The sequence below is a fragment of the Anser anser genome (genome assembly GCF_964211835.1).
Source record: "Anser anser genome assembly, chromosome: 6".
Taxonomy (NCBI): Eukaryota; Metazoa; Chordata; class Aves; order Anseriformes; family Anatidae; genus Anser; species Anser anser.
This window is the reverse complement of record NC_139726.1, coordinates 11,304,676-11,324,094: the sequence shown is the minus strand read 5'-3', so window position 1 is coordinate 11,324,094 and position 19,419 is coordinate 11,304,676. Positions and strand designations below refer to the sequence as shown.

The window sequence follows — 19,419 nt, the reverse complement described above, 5'->3', positions numbered from 1 at the left end:
CCTCCAGAAGTGACACCAGGATGGCTAAAATCACCACGAGGTGCAAAGATGCTGCTGTAGGATTTAACAAATAAAGCGAGCTGGCAGCTCTTTCATAACAACATAGCAGAAGCGTGATGGGTGGTCAGAGAAAGGGACCCTGCCTGATTAAACCCTTGTAAAACCTGAGTTATTTCTTGGGGAGTGGGATGGGAACGTGTGCTAGGTGCCGGGACGCACACCGTGGGTTTCGCAGCGTGCCAGATGCCGCAGACCGCCGTTCCTCTCTGGGCTCATGGCTCCCGCAAACAAATGTGTTATAAAACTCCAAGGCCATGAGTAATCCCGTGCCGAGCGTTGTGTTGCATGAGAGGCATCAGCAGCTGCACTTTGCGTTCTCCTTGATTTGAAAAGAAAAACCCAAACACCAGCAAACCTGCAGCAGAAAATGCTAACGCTAAGTGCCACAAAGCCGGCATTCCCGCGGGTGAGGGAGCTCCATCGCTCAGCGCCCGACTTTAACCATATAATCCCACGACGACGTTAACAGAGGTTTCCAGCTTCATTAGCCCGGTTGCGCTCCCTTGGCTTTGCTATTAACATTTTTAACTAATGAAGAAGTCAGTCACGTCTGCGTGATACCCCGTGTACTGAAAAAGCTCTGGGTGTACCGAGCAATGGGGGCAGCAAGGAGGGGAGCGTGCTGGGGTTCAATGTGGGGATTTCACACCAAAACCCCAAACATAGGCAGCATCCTTTGCGCATCCCCAGGGAAGCACTGGTGAGGACAGCACGTAGGTGCAGGTTTTATCCCCATAGTGGGGCTTGGCCCGAAACACGTAGCTGGGTGCACGATGCGGCTGGGGGGCAGCGGGCTGAGGGTGAGCCCCTTTCCCATCTCTCTGGGGACAATTTCCAGCGGGATAACGCCCTTGATGCCTTCAGTGGGGGGGTGATCATCCCAGTTTGGGGGTGAGCATCCCAGTTTGGGGTGAGCATCCCAATTTGGGGGTGAGCATCCCAGTTTGGGGGTCTGCATCCCAGTTTGGGGGCCAGCATCCCAGTCTCAGGGTGAGCATCCCAGTTTGGGGTGAGCATCCCAGTCTGGGGGTTGGCATCCCAGTTTGGGAGTGAGCATCCCAGTTTGGGGGCCAGCATCCCAGTCTCAGGGTGAGCATCTCAGTTTGGGGGTGAGCATCCCAATCTGAGGGTCAGCATCCCAGTTTGGGGGTCAGCATCCCAGTCTGGGGGCCAGCACCCCAGTCTGGGGGTCAGCATCTCAGTTTGGGGGTGACATCCCAACCTGAGGGTCAGCATCCCAGTCTGGGGATAAGCATCCCAGTTTGGGGTGAGCATCCCTATCTGGGGGTCGGCATCCCGGTTTGGGGGCGAGCACCTCAGCGGGGGGGTCAGCATCCCAGTTTGGGGGTCAGCATCCCAGTTTGGGGGGTGAGCATCCCACTCTGGGAGCCAGCATCCCAGTTTGGAGCCAGCATCCCAGTTTGGGGCCATCACCCCAGCCTGGAGGCCAGCACCCCACTCTGGGCTCCAGCACCCCATTCTGGGGCCAGCACCCCAGTCCGGGGCCCAGCTCCCCACTCCGCCTGCCCTCACCCCACGGGGGCTCCGGCACCCCCCCCCCTTCCCCCCAACACCCCCCCCCCCGCCCCCCAAAAGCCGTGCGCGCGGCTCCGCGGGCCGGCTCTAGGACCCTGCGCGTCCCCGCCGGCGCCCGGCCCCGCTCGGCCCCGCTCGGCTCCCCTCTCCTCCTCTCCCCTCTCTCCCCTCTCCCCTCGCCGCGCCGCGCCGGGCCGTGCCGAGCCGCGCCGCCGGGGGGCCGAGCGGCGTGCGTCCGTCCACCTGCCGGCCCCGCCGCGCCCTCAGTCCCGCCATGGCGCTCGGCGGGCTCGGTGGTGGCGGCGGCGGCGGCGGCGGCGGCGCGGCTCGGGCCCCGTGGCCGCGGCTGCTGCTGGCGGCGGCGGCGGCGGCGCTGGCGCTGGCGGGGCCGGCGCTGCCCGAGGTGCTGTTCCGCTGCCCGCCCTGCACGGCCGAGCGCCTGGCCGCCTGCCCCCCGGCTTCCCGGCCGCCCTGCCCGGAGCTGGTGAGGGAACCGGGTTGCGGCTGCTGCCCGGTGTGCGCCCGCTTGGAGGCCGAGGCGTGCGGCGTTTACACGCCGCGCTGCGCCGCCGGCTTGCGCTGCTACCCGGACCCCGGCGCCGAGCTGCCCCTGCAAGCCCTGGTGCAAGGGCAGGGCACCTGCGCCCGCCGCAGGGACGCCGCCGAGTACGGGGCCAGCGCCGAGCGGCCCGCAGGTGAGCCCCCGGAGCACCCCCCCCGGGACCTGGTGGGGCCGGGAAGGGCAAGGGGGGGGCCCCGCCGGGGAGAGGGGAGCCGGGGGAGGGCGGAGGGGTGAGGGGAAGGAGCCGGAGGGCATCCCCTGGAAGGGGGGGGGGGGGTTGGGGTCGTAGCTAGCCCTGGGGGTGCGGAAAGGGGGGTGCGGGGGGGGTTCTTATGTGTGGGGAGCCCGAGGGTGGTGGTGGTGGGGGGTAATAAAGCGGGGGGACCCGCTGGCAGCCAGGGCTGTGGGGGATGCCTAGGGGCCGGGGCGGAGGTTGGGGTTTCTATGGAGAAAAAAAGCCACCGTGGCGGATTTAGGGGGAAGCGTGGGGAGGCGCAGCTGAGGGGGAGCCCTTCGGGGAGCAGCGGGAGGTGGAGGTGCGCGTCTGGGCTTGGTGGGGGACTGAAGGCACCCCGAAGGGCGACCGATGCCCCCGCGGGACCGGACCACGCGCTGCCCGGTGCTGGGGGGGCTGCGTTGTGGGGACCCCCGGCCCCATGGCCGGCTGCCCAGCGGAGCCCACGGCAGAGGTTGGGGCCCTCTTTGCCCCCCCCCAAGCCCGGGCACTGGGTGCCGGGGAGAAGCGGAGCATCCCGGAGCCCGGAGGACGGGACGCTACAGGCTCCTGACCTGTTGCTGCGATTGCTGCGGGAGGCAGCTCTCCCGGGGATGCCGATGCACGGGTTGGGGAGCGCCTCGGCTCTCGCTGATCGAGGGGGAGAGACAGAGGGAGAAAGAAAAACCGGCGGCGCAGGGAGCTTTGCACGTCGCAAGCCGCTGCTTGGCTGCAGTGAGGGCGGCCGCCGCGGTCCCCGCTGCTGTCCCCCTCCTCTGCCCGGCTGCAGCGAGCCGGGAGCCCGGAGGACACGCGGATGTGAAGCCCTGCTCGGCTACAGAAATGGGGGTGTCAAGGGAGTGAATTTTACGCTCTCCAGAAGAAGCCAAGGGCATTTAGATTTAAGGAATCTGGCGCTGACTTCAGGCTTGTGCTTTTGGAAGAGGCTGGGGGCGGTGGGGGGGAGTGGGGAGCACTGCAGAGATGGGTTAAGAGGTGATTTTCTGAGTTAACGCTGCTTTTTTGCTTTTATAGTCTTTTTTTTTTTTCCAGATTTTTTACATTACTTCACTGGATGTTTTGCTTGATTTTAGTACCCTTACTCCTTTACAATGCATGTGATTTATTTGACCATATCTCTGTGTGTATGTAACGCGCACACACTCATATATAAATAGCGCAGTTTAAGAACACTTTAATGTATGTGGTGCTCTGTAATGTCCATAGGGGGTGAATAATAAAAATACTGGCACATCTTTAGCCAGCGTGATGTGAAACATGCAGCTGGAATATTCACAGTCGAGCACGTCTTGGCAGAGGAGCTTGGACATCCAGAAAAGGGTTTGCTCTCTTCAGATTACAAAACTTTTAACAGGTTGTTGTAGCCATTACAAAAGAAAAAGAAAAAAAAAGAAAACAACCCACAACAAAAACAAAACCCCGATCCGCCAACTTCACTTGATGCTCCTCTGTTCAGGCTCACATCTCTGCTTCCATCTGCAGCATGCCTGCAAAATATATACCAGGGAGAGTTTGCTTTTCGTTCAAAGCAGTGACAGGGAAAGCAGTCTGGCACCCGAAGCGCAGGGATTGGAATTCCCTTTCAAATGCTGATGTCAGGCTTGTTTCACGAGTGCCCCGAGAGCAGGTTTTTGCCTGCAAAAGGCAGGTGTTGAGCCTTTTTTTTTTTTTTTTTTTCCAAATGTGCTTAAAGGTATTTGCCCTTTTTCCCCTTTCCAGCTTGAAAAGGCTCCTTTGGCTGATTGAGGACTGGAATGCAGAGCTCGTGCTATTCCTAAATTAAGAGGTTGGCAAGTTTTTTTGTCCCTGATGAGAGGCAGAAGGATTGCCCAAATGAAACAAGGAATAAAACTCTGCAAATTCTCCTGCTGTGGCTCCAGCATTGTTTAGTCTTCCACTTAGGTCTGTAAAGCCAATCCTGAAATGGTTGTAGGCGGAAAGTAACATAAACCACCATGTAGCTAGGAAGCAGGGGATGTTGCTCATTGCACAAGAGGCTTTGGGTATTTTGAAGATGTTGGGAATGTTGGAACAAAATAGCAGCAGTCTGTGGAAATCAGGCTGAGAACCTCTACCTCCTCGGGGAGCCGGGGGCACGAACTCCCGCTGATGGAGGCAGCGAGATGGAGGCTCAGCACCTCCAGGGATCAGGGCCTCTGAAATAGTTTTGATGCCACTGGACCACACTGTTTTACAGTTTATTTCAGGTCATCATGTAACAAACTTTACATGCTGCTGACTGAAGCCGCCTGCACACGGGACAGAGGGTTGTTATTGTGCGCGGAGCTCCCATGCCAGTCTCCAGTGTATTTTTTTATTCCTTCAGCACGGCAGGGAGGTCTGAGAACCATTTTAAGGCTGAGTAACGGACTGGGCACGTGGAGCAGAGTGAGGACGGCCTGTACGTCATGTTAGCCCTTGTGTCCCTGTCCCCGATAGTCATCTTCTGGCTAAGCAGGTCTGGGGTGGCCCAAGACCCAAGAGGAGCTGGACACAGAGCCAGCTTTGAGAGGCGTTTCGGGTACCACGGGATACCCAGTCTCATGCTGCCGGCCCTGCAGAGAGCCAGCCCCAAGAAACAAGTCGGTGATTTTTCTGTCGGATCAGCGACCTGACCTGGCCGAAGGCTCAGCGGGGTGCTGGTGCTGCTCCGGGGCAAACAGCGGGAGCTGTGCAGGGAGGTGGAGCAGGGCAGAGCTTTGCAGTGTCAGCGGATGGCCCAAAGTGTCTTGCCCGAGTTAGAGGATAGCTGAAGAACATCGGTTTTCTCCTAATGGAGACAATAGCCTAGGATTAAAACTCGTCTCTCAAGGAGTTTTGCAAAAGTGACCAGTTAAGGGATTTTTTACCCCTTTGGCAGTGTGGTTCAGGTGGCTTTGTAGTACTGTTTTACTGTGTTGTTGGGATATTTGTACTAATCGAGTGAGATGCCCCTCTGAACCCACTGCTGGCTACTAAGTTCTGCTTCAGAATCCCACTTTTTATCAAAACAAATGTGTTCTTCAGCCCGTGCTACTCAAGGCAACCTTTCCAAATGGAAGGAGAGCTGGGCGAAGACCATGGCCGCGGGCAAACTTGAATTTGCAGGGCTGGTGCTGTCTCCTTCACCTGGTCAGGGACTGCCATGGAACAAAAACAGCGTCAAAACAGTTAACTGTTAGAAGAGCAGCTCGGTTTAACATCCAGCTAAAATCCTTATTTGGGTAGCCCCAAATGCCACACATCCTTCCTTATGGGTCAAATGTCAAAACCTCCATTTCCCCTTGGCAGGCAGCTGCTAAAAGACAGTTTAATGTATTGCTCCAAAACACAGAAGACTCTGAGGCTGGAGGTAGCATAATATAAGTGGAATTTTAACAGCAACTTGAAAACCATGCCAGCAATGCTATGACTACATTTTTCACATCCACTGAATTGCCAGGAAGACTTCTGCTTCTCTCCAGCTTTTCTAGGGAAACGAAGCATTTGTCATCATCTGCACGTGCGTGTGTGTGTGTCTGTCCTCCTGCCCCCACAGCTTCTGCCCCCTCAGTTGGTGTGACCAGGTCTGGCAGAGCCTCAGAGGCTGTGAATTTGCTCTGTTGCTAAAAGCAGGTGAGATGCAGAGGAGAGCCCTTCTGGGAGCATCCCCCTTGCTCCGCGCCAGGCGCCTTTTGGGGTGGAAGCGCACGGGCATGGGAGAAGTTCATGACGAGCGCTGCAACCAGGCGTTCAGCCTGGCTTGTGCAAGCTTGGGCGTTACGGGACATCAGAGAAAAGAGCTGCAAGAAGCCAGTCTGCTGTGTTAATACCCCTGCAGCCGCTGCTGCAGCTCTGCCCCGGCTAAACTGAAGGGCTGCGGAGCTCTTTGTTGTGGAAGAAGTTATTACAAGTGAAACGCAATTAATAACAGCTCTGAGGATGATAGGTGAATGAAAAAGCATACAGCTCGTCTGTCCTTGTTGCCTCTGGGGCTTTGCCAGTAGATGGACCAGGTTTCCAAGCTCTTCTGCAGCAGCTGTGTCTGGTCAAGGACTAACCCCATCAGGTCCTGGGCCGGTTGTCATCTTTAAGTATGAAGATAATAAATAACACCTTGTGGAGCAGCTTCTTGAAAATGATGCTCCCCCAAGGCCCAGGCCCACTGGCGTTTGCTGTGGTGGGGGTGATAGTGGTGTGAAAATGGGCTGGAGGGAAGGGGGAGTCTGGGAGGATTTCAAGGCTCTGGCCCAAAGGAGAAATGTGTTTTCATGCTGTCCCTTGGCAAATGATCTGTTTCCTTCTTGCCCTTTGCAGTTGTTTCCTTTCCTCTGGGTTTCAGGCTCATGCTCGCTGAGCGTGGTATTTGTCAAGGGAAGAGCGAGAAGCCCCGTCTGTGAGAAAGTCCATGCCGTTTGTTTTATCCACATCCAGGAATTGAGCCGAGATAAACAATTCAGGAGGCAAAGCAGCAAAAACTGGAATGCGAGAGGTGTATTTGTGTTTGGCTCTGGGCTAGACCTGGCTGCAGCATTAGCTGGGGTTGATGTGTCCGACCGATGAGCTGGTGGCATCGCTGCCCACAGACACAACCGGGTTTGGGAGGACAAGGTTTTGTCCGGTGGCCGGCAGCACTTCTGTGCCTGTTCTTCCAGGGCACGTGTTCAACACAAAGGGGCTAAGAGGAGCAGTAGTTGCCCTGAGGCCTGTGTGCATTTCTGCATGGTTTGGGCTACTCCAGCTTTCTGGGCATGGTTACAGCCCAGCTCCCTACTGGGTCTCCGATTCCTTTGGGGAAGGTCTTTTGTTTGAGGCCAGCAGAGTAAGATGAAGGGCACGGTAACACGTGAAGATGCTTTTAAAGCATTTCTGTTAAACGAGGAGGACTGAGCTCAGGCGTGTACTGAGTTTCCAGATGTTCCTCCCTCTTCCACGGGAAGGTGCTGCCCAAATCAGCATGCATGTAGCCGCTTTGGAGGGTCTCCTTTAACAGCACATATTGAACACATTGGGCTCTGCTTTCCATCATGGTGTTGCTGACTGTTTGCATCTGCCAGAGAGGCATGTGTGTCCTTAGTGGAAGACTGAGGCTTTACCAGATGGCATTAGTCTCACTGAGAAAGCCACCTTAGTCCCTCGTGCCTGTTCCTTTGTGATGTGGCATGCAACACCATGATGGCTCACATGTGCAGAGAGGGCCAGGGGATTTGGAGGATAAAAATGGTGCATGTTCTGGGAGTGCACCTGGAAGAGAAGAGAGACCCAGGCTTTGGGTCTTGGCATGCCGTGCAGGTTTTTCTTGGCTGCCTTTCATCCCCGCCGAGCTGCTCTCACAGCAGTCATGCCCCGCTCCTTCCCTGTCCCAGGGCACATCCCTGTGCGCTGTCATGTGGGTCTTGGTCCTTGTCTGCTCCCTGAGCGGGCCGTGATGAGGCATTAACCAACAAAATCTTCACTTTTCCGGCAGGATGAGTATTCTGCCGGTTTAGCTCCCTGAATCCTTTCTGTATGGGATCAGCTGAGTACTGATGCAAGGGACATGGTAGGAACCCAAGCTCTGGCCCTGGGGTACAGGAAAAGGGGGAGCAGGGCAACCCTCGGGGTCAGGATGTCCGCAGCTCCTCTAACTTGTGCTTGGAGTCTGTGTCCGTCCTGCTGGAGCTGTCCCACTGGGCACGGGGCAGCTTTGTGTAGGTGCTCGCTGGGGGGATGGCACCAGTGTGCCTGTGTGGGGCAACCGGCCAGTCCCCTTCTGGGCAGAGGGCATTCGAGCCCACATTTCCCTGCTGGCCCACAGCCATCCCGAGCTGAGGAGCTGTGGGGTTGGAGGGCAGAACGACGGCTGCAGGCGCTTAGTGAATCTAGCCCCACTTGTTTTCCTCCGGCCAAAAATCTAGATTGGACGTTCCATCCTCTCAAGGTTACCGCAAAGATAAACTGCCTTCAGCAGACCGAACCTCTGGCTGAAACATCTCTGCCCACCTTCAGCAGCCGCCACCAGCAAGCTGGGAGGCGTTCGACATTCGTGAGCTGGCCAAGTGTGCCCTCATTAAACACGCGAGCTGACATCTCATTACACGCGAGCGTGGCGCGGTGCTTATCCGGGGTGAAGGCTGAAGGGAAAAAGGGGCTAGAGCGTGCTTATTGCAGCCTTACAGCAGCTCAGCGTTTGACAGCCTGGGCTGCGTTGTTCTAACTGCAGAACTGTGTTGTAGCTGGTGTTCTGCCCTCCACGTATTTAGCTAGATAGCAGTGGGAAGATAAAAATCTCTTGCTGCGTCAGCTTGCGACAGAAAGAAATTGTTTTAGAAAGGAAAGGGTCAGTAATCACATGCCTTTCTTATGGTCTGGAATACGGAAAAACATCAGGTCACTTTTATAAGCCTTAATCTATCTTTTGACATTGCAGCTTTTATTCTGAAGAAAGCCGCACTGTGCCTCTTGGCTGGTAAGGGAACAAGTTCACTGCCTGGTGCTCTCTGTAGTCAAAGATCCCATTAATTCTGCCGGCCGCGAGGAACGATTTCTTGGTATTTCATTCTGGGCTGTAATTGAGAGTGACACAAAGCGCTGGTGGGAATTGGACTGTGTTGAAATCCGTGCTTTTCCTTACAGTTTTCTGCAGATAGAACAGCTCAGGTGGTATGAGGGGATTTTTAATGCTCTGCCCTTGAAATTAATAATATCTCCACCACCTTACTGTCTGGAGGCGATTTTTGAGAGGAGTTGCTGTGCCCCCTTGCATCTTGTCCTTATAGCCAGGTGATGCAGTGCACCTACAGCAGTGAAGTGCTGTTGCAATCACTTGCGTGACATCTTCTGTGGGAGAGTCCCAAAGCCCTACAATGCAGGGAAAATTCATTAAGCAATGCCCAGTACTTCTGATCGAGACCACAGCAAATTTCCCTGGAAGATCTTGGTTTTCAGACTTCAGTCAGGGCAGTATGTTCTCAGCTCCTCTGGTTAGTACTGAAAGACCCAGTCCACGCTAGTGGGCTTTTCTTGGCTTGGTGATCAGGTTTTCTGATAACCTTCCCATGTTTTCGCCTTGCTGTTTTAAAACTAGGAAGGGGTGGGCATCTGATGTCTGCGTCCCAGGAATGTTTGCTTTTCGGTCTTGGGGGGACGGGTGGGTGAAGTGAGTTGTGGAAAGCATTTTTGTGGTTTTTGGTGTCCTTTTCGGTGCCTCCAGTGAGGATGTGTGTGTCCTCCAGTGTGGCCTGTCTCCTGGAGGCAGAGCTCTGTATTTCAGAACTCCCAAATTTTGTTCTGAAGGGGAGCAGTACAGACCCTAAGTGGTCCCAGTGAAGGCAGAAGAGCAAAAGCAGAAAAACTGGCTGGAATTTGACTTTTTTTTTTTTTAATCTTTTTTCTTTTTTTTTTTTCATCTGGAAAATTGCTCGGGGGTGATTTTCTGTTTGAATTCGCGAGGGTTTGTCTGCGGCGCTGGGGGCGAGGTGCGCGGTTCAGCTGTGAGCTGAGCTGGAGGGAGGCGCGGGGTTTGCAGCCAGAGCAATGGCAGGCCTCCCACGCAGCCCATGTGGAAACGCTCGTCTCTCGGTGCGTTCGGCGAGCGGGCTGCTCGCCTCCATCTGCTGCCGTTTCATCTGGCACTTCAAAAGCAAGCAGAAACGGGGAGAGGAACTCAGGTTTCGCATGAGGAGGAGGAGCAGGAGGGGTGGCCGGAGTGGGGCCCTCGTCTTCCTGCGCTGTTGGGCTCGTGGTGGGGCTGTGGCCCGTATCTGTGGACAGGCTGTGGAGCTGATGATATTGCGGTCAATCCGGCTCGGCAGCTGGGAGATGAACCTCGGTGGCTGGGTTGGGAGCTCCCTGAAGTGCCTTGGTTTGTGTCCTCTGGGTCTCGGCCACCAGAAGGGTAGGCCGTGTGGGTTGTAAGGTCAGGGTGGTTGGCCACAGTGGCATTTCTGTTGGCGGTGAGGCTAACCCAACAGCCCTGTGGCTTTCCACGGTGCTTTTCTGTTCCTTCTGGTCCTCCTGACTCGCCTTGCAGAGCCTTTGCCAAAAGTAAATTCCAGTTACCTGGGTGAATCGTGTCTTGTTTCTTGGGGACACTCGTCAGGGGTGCTGCAATTCGCCTTCTCCACAGCAGCCGCTTTGCTCTTCTAGCTTTGCAGTTGAACTAGTGAGAGGAAAATGCTGAGTGGTAACACTGCAACGAGTCTCACCGCTGCTTTCTGAAGGTTGGAACAACTGCTCCAGCATCCATCTGAGGCTCTGGCAAGGCACCTCGTAGTCAGACTGGTCAAGGACAACGGTCCTGTGGTAGAACCTTCTCCCTGTCTGCCCTATGGAGCTCCAAGAGCCTTTTATTTCTGGCACAGTACTTACCACTAAGGGCCATGAGTTTAATACAGTCCTTGATGTGTAGAGGGTCCTCTCCCTTCATCTGAACATAATACGAATCAGACTGACGAAATGGCAGGGAAATCAGTGCTGTACCATCTTGATCCAACTGTGGTATGAATGGTAAATCATCTGCCATGGTGGACACTGGGATCAGGAGGCCTGAAGCAACACATTGACATAGTAGGGGACCTTCTCCTTTATCCATGGTGAACAAACCTGCCTCCATGTCTTGTGCAGAGGTGGTTTGGGGAGGATTTTGTTTAAACAAAAAGAAATCCCACCAGTCTGTTATACAGGGCATTTGAGGCAGAAAATCTGGGTTCGTGGTGGTGTTCAGGGAGCCTGGCCATTCTTGGGACTGGATGGTGGGACAGCACCAGAGGTATTATTTGAGGCTAACCCTCTAACCCATCACTAAATTTAAAGAGCAGTCCAGAATTTTGGGGGAAAAAAAAAGAGACTATGGCAAAATGGTGCCTTCTTACACAATAGATTGGCTCCCTGTGGGTATTCTGAGTCATTTTGTTGTTGTTGTTGATTTTAGTGACTGAAATAAGTTTATTCCATGCTTTTTTTCCTTGCCAGACCCCACAGACCCTGTCACCCCCAGCTCACAGGGAGCAAGACAGATTCCATTAATTCTTGTGCATTATTGAGGGATTTCGGTCGATGGGATTCTTGCCTGAAATTTCTCTGTGGAGGAGCCTGGCTTCCCACTGACTGCAGATGGGACCCAAAAACCTCAGGCTCCTAGCAGGCCCAGTGGAGCTGTAGGAATACATTTTTTAGTTTGTCCAGGAGAAATTCGGTACCCTGCTCCCTTCAGGGCACCTGTCATTGAGAGCATGACCAGGGCTGGGTGGGTGGAAATGGTTGGTCTACAGGGCTTTTAATGCTGTCAAACTGCTTGATTTTGGAGGTCTGGCAGGTCTTGACCTTTGTGCACATGACTGAGGCATGTCTGGTCTGGGGGCACCGGGAGGAATTTGGCACGGAGCCCTGTAAGGCAATGGTCCTATTTAGTAAAGCTCGGGCTGTGGGAGTCGGTGCGAGGAAATCACAACATCCGCTTGGGTTTCTGCAGTCTCTGTCCTGGGGGCCAGTCGAGTGTTGAAGGAGGCCACAGGAATCCTGCTCGTGACCACAGCCAGATTAATGGCTATTTTGGCAGCTTTTCAGGAGTGAGGAATTTGGCCACTTTCATAATAATGGCTAGAAATTCCACATGAATTAATTAGTTTTATTACAGGACATGTCCTTCCTGCTCCTCCAGGGCTGCCTGAAACACTGAACTCATTACTTGAAGAAATGAAAATAGTACTAAAAATAAGAACTGGTATCCCAAGCCTTTGTCAGGAAACGTGCAGAGTACACCGACATCCTCCACCAGACGTGCTTCTGAAGCTGTGGCTTTTGGCCAGATGAGATCTGAACCCAAGTTTTAGATCAATTGCAGCCACTAAAATGCCCCAGCCTGCTCTACAAGGGTGTCTTCTCTCAGCCTCTTGGCCCCTGCTCAGCTTACACCATTCAACTAGGTTTTTTAATTACTCCTGCAGTTTCAGTTTTATGTAGCGTTCACATCTGACTCTTGGATGTTTTATGGTGGAGGCCGTGCACCTTCAGCTGTCTCCCACCTCTGCGATGAGTTTGCATAGTGCTGTTCCTGCCTTGCAAGGACCCTATTTGTGTCTGTGGTAGGAAAGTGCTTGGAAACGCCCATGGGAAAGGGTCCTCTGCGGTTGAGTTTTGGTCAAGGGAATGCCATCAAAATGACAGCACGTGACTTTGGAAAGAGCTACTCAAGAGTAGCCAGAATAACTGTGAACTAAGTAAATATTTTGGGAGCCCAGAGCTGATAACTTTCCCTTGCTTACGTTTGTGGGGAGTCTGTCTGTAAATACTTACCGCATTTCACGTAGCTTTTTAAACAAATGTACTCAGTGGACTCAGTGTGCTCAGTTTTATTTGAATCTCATTTTTAGAAGCACTGATGTCCTGAGATTTGCCTGTTGGTAAGGGGCAGGTGTGCAAAGTGAGCCCTGCTTGCCGGTCATTCCAGTGTTTGCTTTATGAATATTGCTTCAGATACTTGTGTATGGACAGGGGGTTCTCCATTTGAATCTAAAGGTGGAGCTGAGCAGCTCCACCTTTGTGGACCGGGGCTTGACTTGCTTGCTTTTTTTTCTCCTGTTTTGGAGCTGAACATGGCAAAACTGACCAGGGAGGTGATCAGGTTCCGGCAGGTCCCACCGCACAGAAAGTGGCTTGGTTTGTGCTCAGGCCTCTTGGGAACTACAACTCTCATCCTACAGGGACTAAGGCCAGCTGAGCTGACAACGGGTTAATCACAAATCTTTCAGCTTTAACAAAATTTGCCTGTTAGAAAAGAGTAAAAAAATGATAATGCAGAGAGCTTTCTTCTAATCTCAGCTGGTTGGACAGCTTCCGACTTTCTAGTAATGATTGTTATTGATTTCAGTCATTGCTTACCTCTGTTTTGTGTTTATTCTGTCTTTTTATCAGTCTGATTTCAAGGATTTGTTACCTTAACCCCTGGCCATTGGGCTGGCCCTTCGTGTCCTGAAACAGACCTTTGCGAATTCAGACCGTGCTGAAAATGTTTGGGCAGTGCGGATATGACCTGGCAGCAGACCAGGCTGGCCAAAAGTCCATCAGACCCATAATCCTGCCTTAGGTGGTGGCCAGTAAATTGGGAATTCATGGAAAGGGTGAGTATGAGGTGAGCCTTGCCTTGAGTTACCCTCCTGACTTCCAGCAGCGGGGCTTCAAGTGCTGGGGAAGCGAGCCAACCCTCAGCCGTGTACGTGACTGCTGTGTCTTGAGGCGTTGGGTAGGAAGATCTCCATGCATAAGACCAATCTGGAGTTGCTCTTACAAATCCAGTTTGCTACCTGCTGTCATCTCTCATCGCTTCGTGTGTCTGGGAGCAGCAGCCGCGGTGAGAAGGGAGGTCCCATCCAGGAGGTGTCCTTTCCCCTGGCGGTGATCTGCCCAGGCAGAGCCAAAATCTTCCAGCTGACTTAAAATCTGTTCCCCTCTGAAATGCAGAGGCCCCCTATAAATATTTAACTGACTCTGCCTTTTTTTTTTCCCCCTTTTTTTTCCCCAGTTCTTTTATTTTTTTTTTCCCTGCCCATGTGGGGATAGTTGCCTGAATGCATAACCCGTTCATGGCATCCCATGATGAGGCTGCATTTTAGGCAGCTGAATTATGCGTCTTGCTTGTGTCCCGTCATCACTACCCATGTTCAAGTCTGACATTGAGCTATGTGCTGAGCGTGTGAATGCTCCTGTGGGAGAATTTACAATCCACTCTGGACTGTCCACTGCCATAAAAAATTATATTTTCTGCAGTAAGCTCTTGCAGCTTTTCTCTCGAAGCAGTCCATTGTGGGTGCCATCAGATTTAGGAGATATTTTTAATGGGAGGAATTCCCCAGATTTCTCCATGAAAAAGCCGTTAATGATCTGCATGGCGGAAAGCATCTGCAATCGGTGGGGGCGAGGAAGGCGTCCCTGTGAGCGGGCAGCAGACTGGGCTGTGCCTTGGAAATCCCTGCAGCCGTGGGCTGAGCAGTGTCAGCAGCAGGAGCGGGGCAGGGCTGGGTTGGGCTGGGCTGGCCGCCTGACGCCGGGACCTGGGCTTGTTGTGCAAGGCTCGGAGCTTGCAGTTTGCCCTGCACGGGAGTTACCTCGAGCCGGTTGCACCCTTTTTCTCTCCAACCCTGCAGGCATGCACGGTGCCTGGAGGGCAAACAGCCACAGCCTGTGCCTCCAGGCAGGGCAAGAGGGATGGGGACATCAGGGACGAGGTGGTGTCCTGATCGGAGAGCTGGAATTTGGGCTGGGGGTGCTGGTTTTGTTGCAAGAGCATTGCCACGATAGCATGCGCAGTAGGATCACGGGCTGTCTCAGCCAAAAATGGAGCAAATGCGGGTTTTCCCATGGCGGCGGTGGTGAACGGCTGCACTTCAGAGCAGGGGAGCATTGGTCTCCTCATTGCTGAACCTGCACTAATGCGGTGCGGTGCTGCTGTCGTGCCCCGGCTTGTGGCGTGGCTGGGTTTGCTGTTTTGGGCTGGTGAGTCAGACCCCGGGCAGCCCTAGGCCAGAGCTGCAGGTTCGCCCTTTTTCCATGCATCTGTTCAGAGGCAGCCTGCTTTGCCCGGGCACCGAGCAGAGGAGCCTGACCTCCCCCCAAAACCCTGCCCTCACGCAGGGACCTCGGTGCGGGTTTAGACACCGAAGTTTGGGCAAACGCATTTTGTGGGGCCGCCTGGAGGACTCCTGTCTCTCCTGTGTAGAGGGATGTACCCGGGAAGCAGAAATAGCAAGTGACTAAATGTCACGGCTACGTTCCTGCCGTCGGAACAGAACTCCCTATTTTCTTTTGACGGCGAAAATTAACTTCCCCTTTCCCCTCCTGGAGCGGGCGAGCTGGCTGCCCGTGGCCGTGCCCTCGCTGTGGGTATGCAGGACGGCTCGGGTCAGCCTGAAAGGAAAATGCTCCCGCTGCGGGCTTTTCACTGCCTGGCTTCTTTCTGAAAAAAAAACGTGCAGGGCTTTTGCTGGCCCTAGTGCAGGGCTGTAGCTGGAATAGGGTACGGCGGCCTCGTTTTGGAGCTCGTCTCAGTTTTGGGCTGCTCTCATCCCTTCTGCATCCGCATTTCTTAGACTAAAACAGCCTGCGAGGTGCTCCGCTGCTGAACACTACAGAAACCACGGTGGTGCCACACATGGCATGTGCTGCCTAGTTTGAACATGCCGGGGTGAAGAAACCTCCGAAAACCTCCAATGCAAAATCCCCGGGGATTTTTTGGAATTTATTTTGATGATCTTTCCAACAGCAGAAACCTGGTCTTCTCTGGGTTGAGAGCCTGGTGGGTGAGCCAAAAACTTGGTCCCTGTTTGCAGAAGGCTTCTGGGGGCCCTCGGGGATCTCCTTGGTGCTGAGAGAGAAACACACCGTTATACCCATGCTGATCAATGTGTTCACCCCAATCCCCCCATGCCTTCGTTGTTAGCTGCTGTTTTTGTCCCTACAGCCTTGTACATTCTTCCCATTGCATCTTTATTTGGTCAGCAAGTTTATTTTCTTTCTGCTATAAAGTACTGTGCTCTCTTCCTCTCTCTGCATTTCTGCCAGCCTCACCTTCTCCCCCTGCGCCCACTCTCGGGTTCACTTTGCATATTTTCACCCAGGTGCTGGCAGGCTCATTTGGACCCGTCTGGCTCGGTGGAGACCTGCTCAGACCTGCAGAGAGCACAGAGAGCAGCCGGCAGGGTCCGTCCCGGCGGGGTGGGAGGGTTGGGAGCAGAGAGCTGCGGCCACACGCTTGGGAGCTGGGGAGGCGACAGCTCCGGGTCTGCAGTGTGGTGGGGTCCATGCGTTGGGTCCTGCCTTGGTGTGTGGTGGCTGGGGCTGATCATTTTAGTTTGGATGACATAAAAGAAAAAAAAAAACAAACAAAAAAAAACCACAAAAAAACCACAAAGCTAAAAAAATAAGCTAAATCTCAGTTTTTATTCAAGTAACTTTGAGATATTGAGGTTACTCTTTGGGAGCCCAAAGGAACATTAAAAGCTTGCAAAGATGTCGAGGGAGACCAGAAGCAAAAAAAAAAAAAAAAAAAAAAAAAAAGAGCTCCCATCTGAGCATTTTTAAAGAAAGGGAAGATCCTCCATACTTTCAAAAATGGCCCTAAATAGCCAACCACCAGCTTTCCCTTTGCCCGAGATGTAAACGCCGCCTGTCTTAGGTCCCCCATTCAAACTCTGTGGTCTTTCGAAATGATGATACTTGAGGTCATGGAAGTCCACCAAATCCAGTCTCCAGACCATGCACCTGAATGCTGTAGCCATTTGTTAGCTTGTATTTGTATTGTTTCTCCAGTTTTTGCTGAAATTGTGCCACAAGTGTACCTCCTCGGTGGAACTGCTGGTACTTAGGCTCCCTCCATCCCGCCAGCCCTGTTACTGACCATGGTCTTCTATTTCTTTTCCTTCTGAAAACACCAAAAAGAAGCCTCGTGTTTGACCTTAAGCAGACCTTTTTGACCTACCAAACAAAACAAAAGCCCAGAATGTTTTCTGTATGTCCAGTTTTATTTCCACTTTTCTTTCTTCCAGGTCATCAGCCAAACCAAAAGACCCCATACAGATGCCACATACTTGCACAGTCCTGGTTTCTGTGCAAACTCAAGAGTTGCTTTATAGAAATGTGTGCAAGCATTTTAACTACCTTGATTTTTTTTCTACTTGCATTTGGAGAGAGCGTCTCCTTTTGTTGCAGCTGTACTGAGATGAGATGTTTTAGTCCTGGCTCTCCCCCTCCAAGAGCAGGGCAAGGAGAAGGCCATCAAAAGCTATGGAGAGGGCAGCATGATGGTGAACACCAGTGGGACTTGAACGTCACGTTCAAGCTGTGTGAGAAGGTTTTCCTGGGGCTGTCGTTGCCCCTCCGGATGGATACACCTGTAGTCATCTCTTTTCTCTCCCTCCTACCAACTAAATGAGGGATTCCTGAAAGCCCATCCCAAAGCTGGGGCGGGTGGCTTGGCGCCACGTGCAAATCCTTCACCCGGGCTGCTCTTGCACCTCTGCCCATCCCCTTCCAGAGGCTGGGGGGCAACCCTGCACAGGAACTGCCCCGGTTTGGGTTGGCAGGAGGGCTGCCGAGGCAGCGGCCCTGCATCTCCTCGCTCTTTATTCCTGTTACCTGGGGCACTGTCTGTCTCCTCAGCATGCAAATTACCCTCTGCTTTGCATCGCCTGTAATTCAAACCGGTGCAAATTGCTTTCCTCTGCTGCCGATATCCGTTTTCTGACCTAGCGTTTCTGCTGTCGTTGAGTTTTGGCCTTCACCCTTTCGGGGCTGGCACCCACTGAACCCGGCTGAGAAAGTGGCCCTTTGTGCCGAGCTCTTTGGAGGAACCGGGGAGCTTTGCCTTCCCCGCTGCGAGCCTTTTTGGCCGGTGAACGCCTGCCCTGTTCTGGTGGGGAGGGATTTCGGGGTGAGGGGGAGGTGAGAGCGCTCCTTGTGCTCGAAGAAAAATGATGAATGACTCTCTTGTGCTTCTGAACAAAACCAGGAAATCAGAGGGGGGGGGGGAGGGAGAAAAAAAAGCAAAAAAAAAGGAGGAAATGAGAAACAGTAAAGAGGCCTCCCCCGCCTTCATATAAGCAATCACTCCACAGCATCTGGAGCCCAGTAAAAGGGCCGTTCCCAGGAGCTCAGGCACTCGCCAGCCACGCAGATCTCCTCTATGGGTCTTGCTCCGCTGCCTGCCCCGCGCCCACCGCCGCGGGCAGACCCGAGCTGCGTCTCTGTGGCCATCGGCACCGGGGATGCACGTGTCTGCCGGGGCTGGATCCGGCCCCAGGACACGGTTGCATTGCTGTCGGCGCAGCCAGAGCACCCGATACGGTGTTTATGCTGGCGGGCTGCCCTACGCCGGCGTCGCGTTACAGCGGTGCGGGCAATACGATACTCGATCCAGCCTGAAATCTGCTGGAGCCGAGTCGTCCCTCCCGCCCTCTGCCTCCAAAATGTTTTGGACACAGTAGATGTAGCAGGGGCGAGACCAGAGCGGGTCACCGTCCCGTCACGCTTTGGATCTGGTTTAAGCATCCTCAAGCTGGAGTTAGCTCAGGTTGGGTTTCTCAGCGTGCTACCTGGTTAAATTGAGGTGGGCATATGCAACTGCAGTGGGGCTGGAGGTGGTGGTGTTCTGGCGTGAGCTGTCCCTGCCGCCTTGTGTGGCTGAGGAGAGTCATCGAATATACAGAATCGTCGAATATCCTGAGTTGGAAGGGACCCACAGGGATCATCGAGTTCAATTCCTGGTCTCCCTGCAGCGAGTGGTCCAGCAGAGCTCTGCAGCAGCTTGCCGAGAGGTAGCCCCGTGTGCTGAAGCATGCTGCCTTTCCGTGAGTCCCTTTGGAAGGAGCCCCTTTGCTGTTTGTTAAAGCAGAAATGTGGTAGGGACCTCAGCAGATGAAACTTCTGCTTGGTGTAACCTCGCTGGTGCTGCAGGTGACTGGTTGTGGAACGGGCTGCCATGGGACAGCTGTCCCTGAGGGCGGCTTTAAAACGGCAGCGGCAGTTCCAGAAATAGAGACCCCACCAGGGAAGCTGCTCTCACCCCTTTCCAGCTGGAGACAATCTCGGCTGAAGCAGCTGAGCATCCTCACCATCCGGGCACAAGCACCAGCTGCTAATTTGGGTGTAGTTTTTATCCTTCTGTTGTCTCCATCAAGTCCCACCTGAATTTAAGAGTTAAATAGGGGGGTCAGAGGGTGTTAGCTTGTTTCTTTGTGGTGTGGAGGCTGCAGAAGAGCTCTTCTTCCCTTCTCTCCATGTGCAAGTCCACTGGGTGTGTTTTACCGTCATCCTCAGGTCTGGGGACTTTCGGTATTTGGGGCTCTGTTGGAGGTTTCTTTGCAGCAGCAGCAATGCAGGTGTTGTGGACGCTGTGCTGATGAACGCTTTCATTTCTGAAGCCCAATGTTTGTGTTTTCTGCCGGGATACAGCACAGCGCTTGCTCACCTGTTTGCGTGACCCCGTGTTCATTCTTACAAGCCTGGAGGATACCGTGCACGTCTGAAAAATGTACTTGCTGTCCTGTGAGGGCATGGGGAGGGAAGGTTTCCTCTCGTGAAAAGGTCAGGCTGAATC

At 53.8% G+C, this 19,419-nt stretch overlaps 1 protein-coding gene across 2 annotated transcripts in view; it reads left to right on the top strand.

The window, feature by feature from the left end:
- Positions 1-1,855: 1,855 nt before the first annotated feature.
- The window catches only part of IGFBP2 (insulin like growth factor binding protein 2), a 60,342-nt gene continuing 42,778 nt past the window's right edge, over positions 1,856-19,419 (top strand). Inside the window, exon 1 of one of the 2 annotated variants that reach the window (XM_083840954.1) lies at positions 1,856-2,291. In XM_083840954.1, the coding sequence (XP_083697080.1) occupies positions 1,871-2,291 (421 nt within the window). In that variant the 5' untranslated portion in view covers positions 1,856-1,870. Of the gene's footprint in view, positions 2,292-19,084; positions 19,140-19,419 lie in introns of those variants that run through there. The other variant, XM_083840955.1, reaches the window with a different exon arrangement.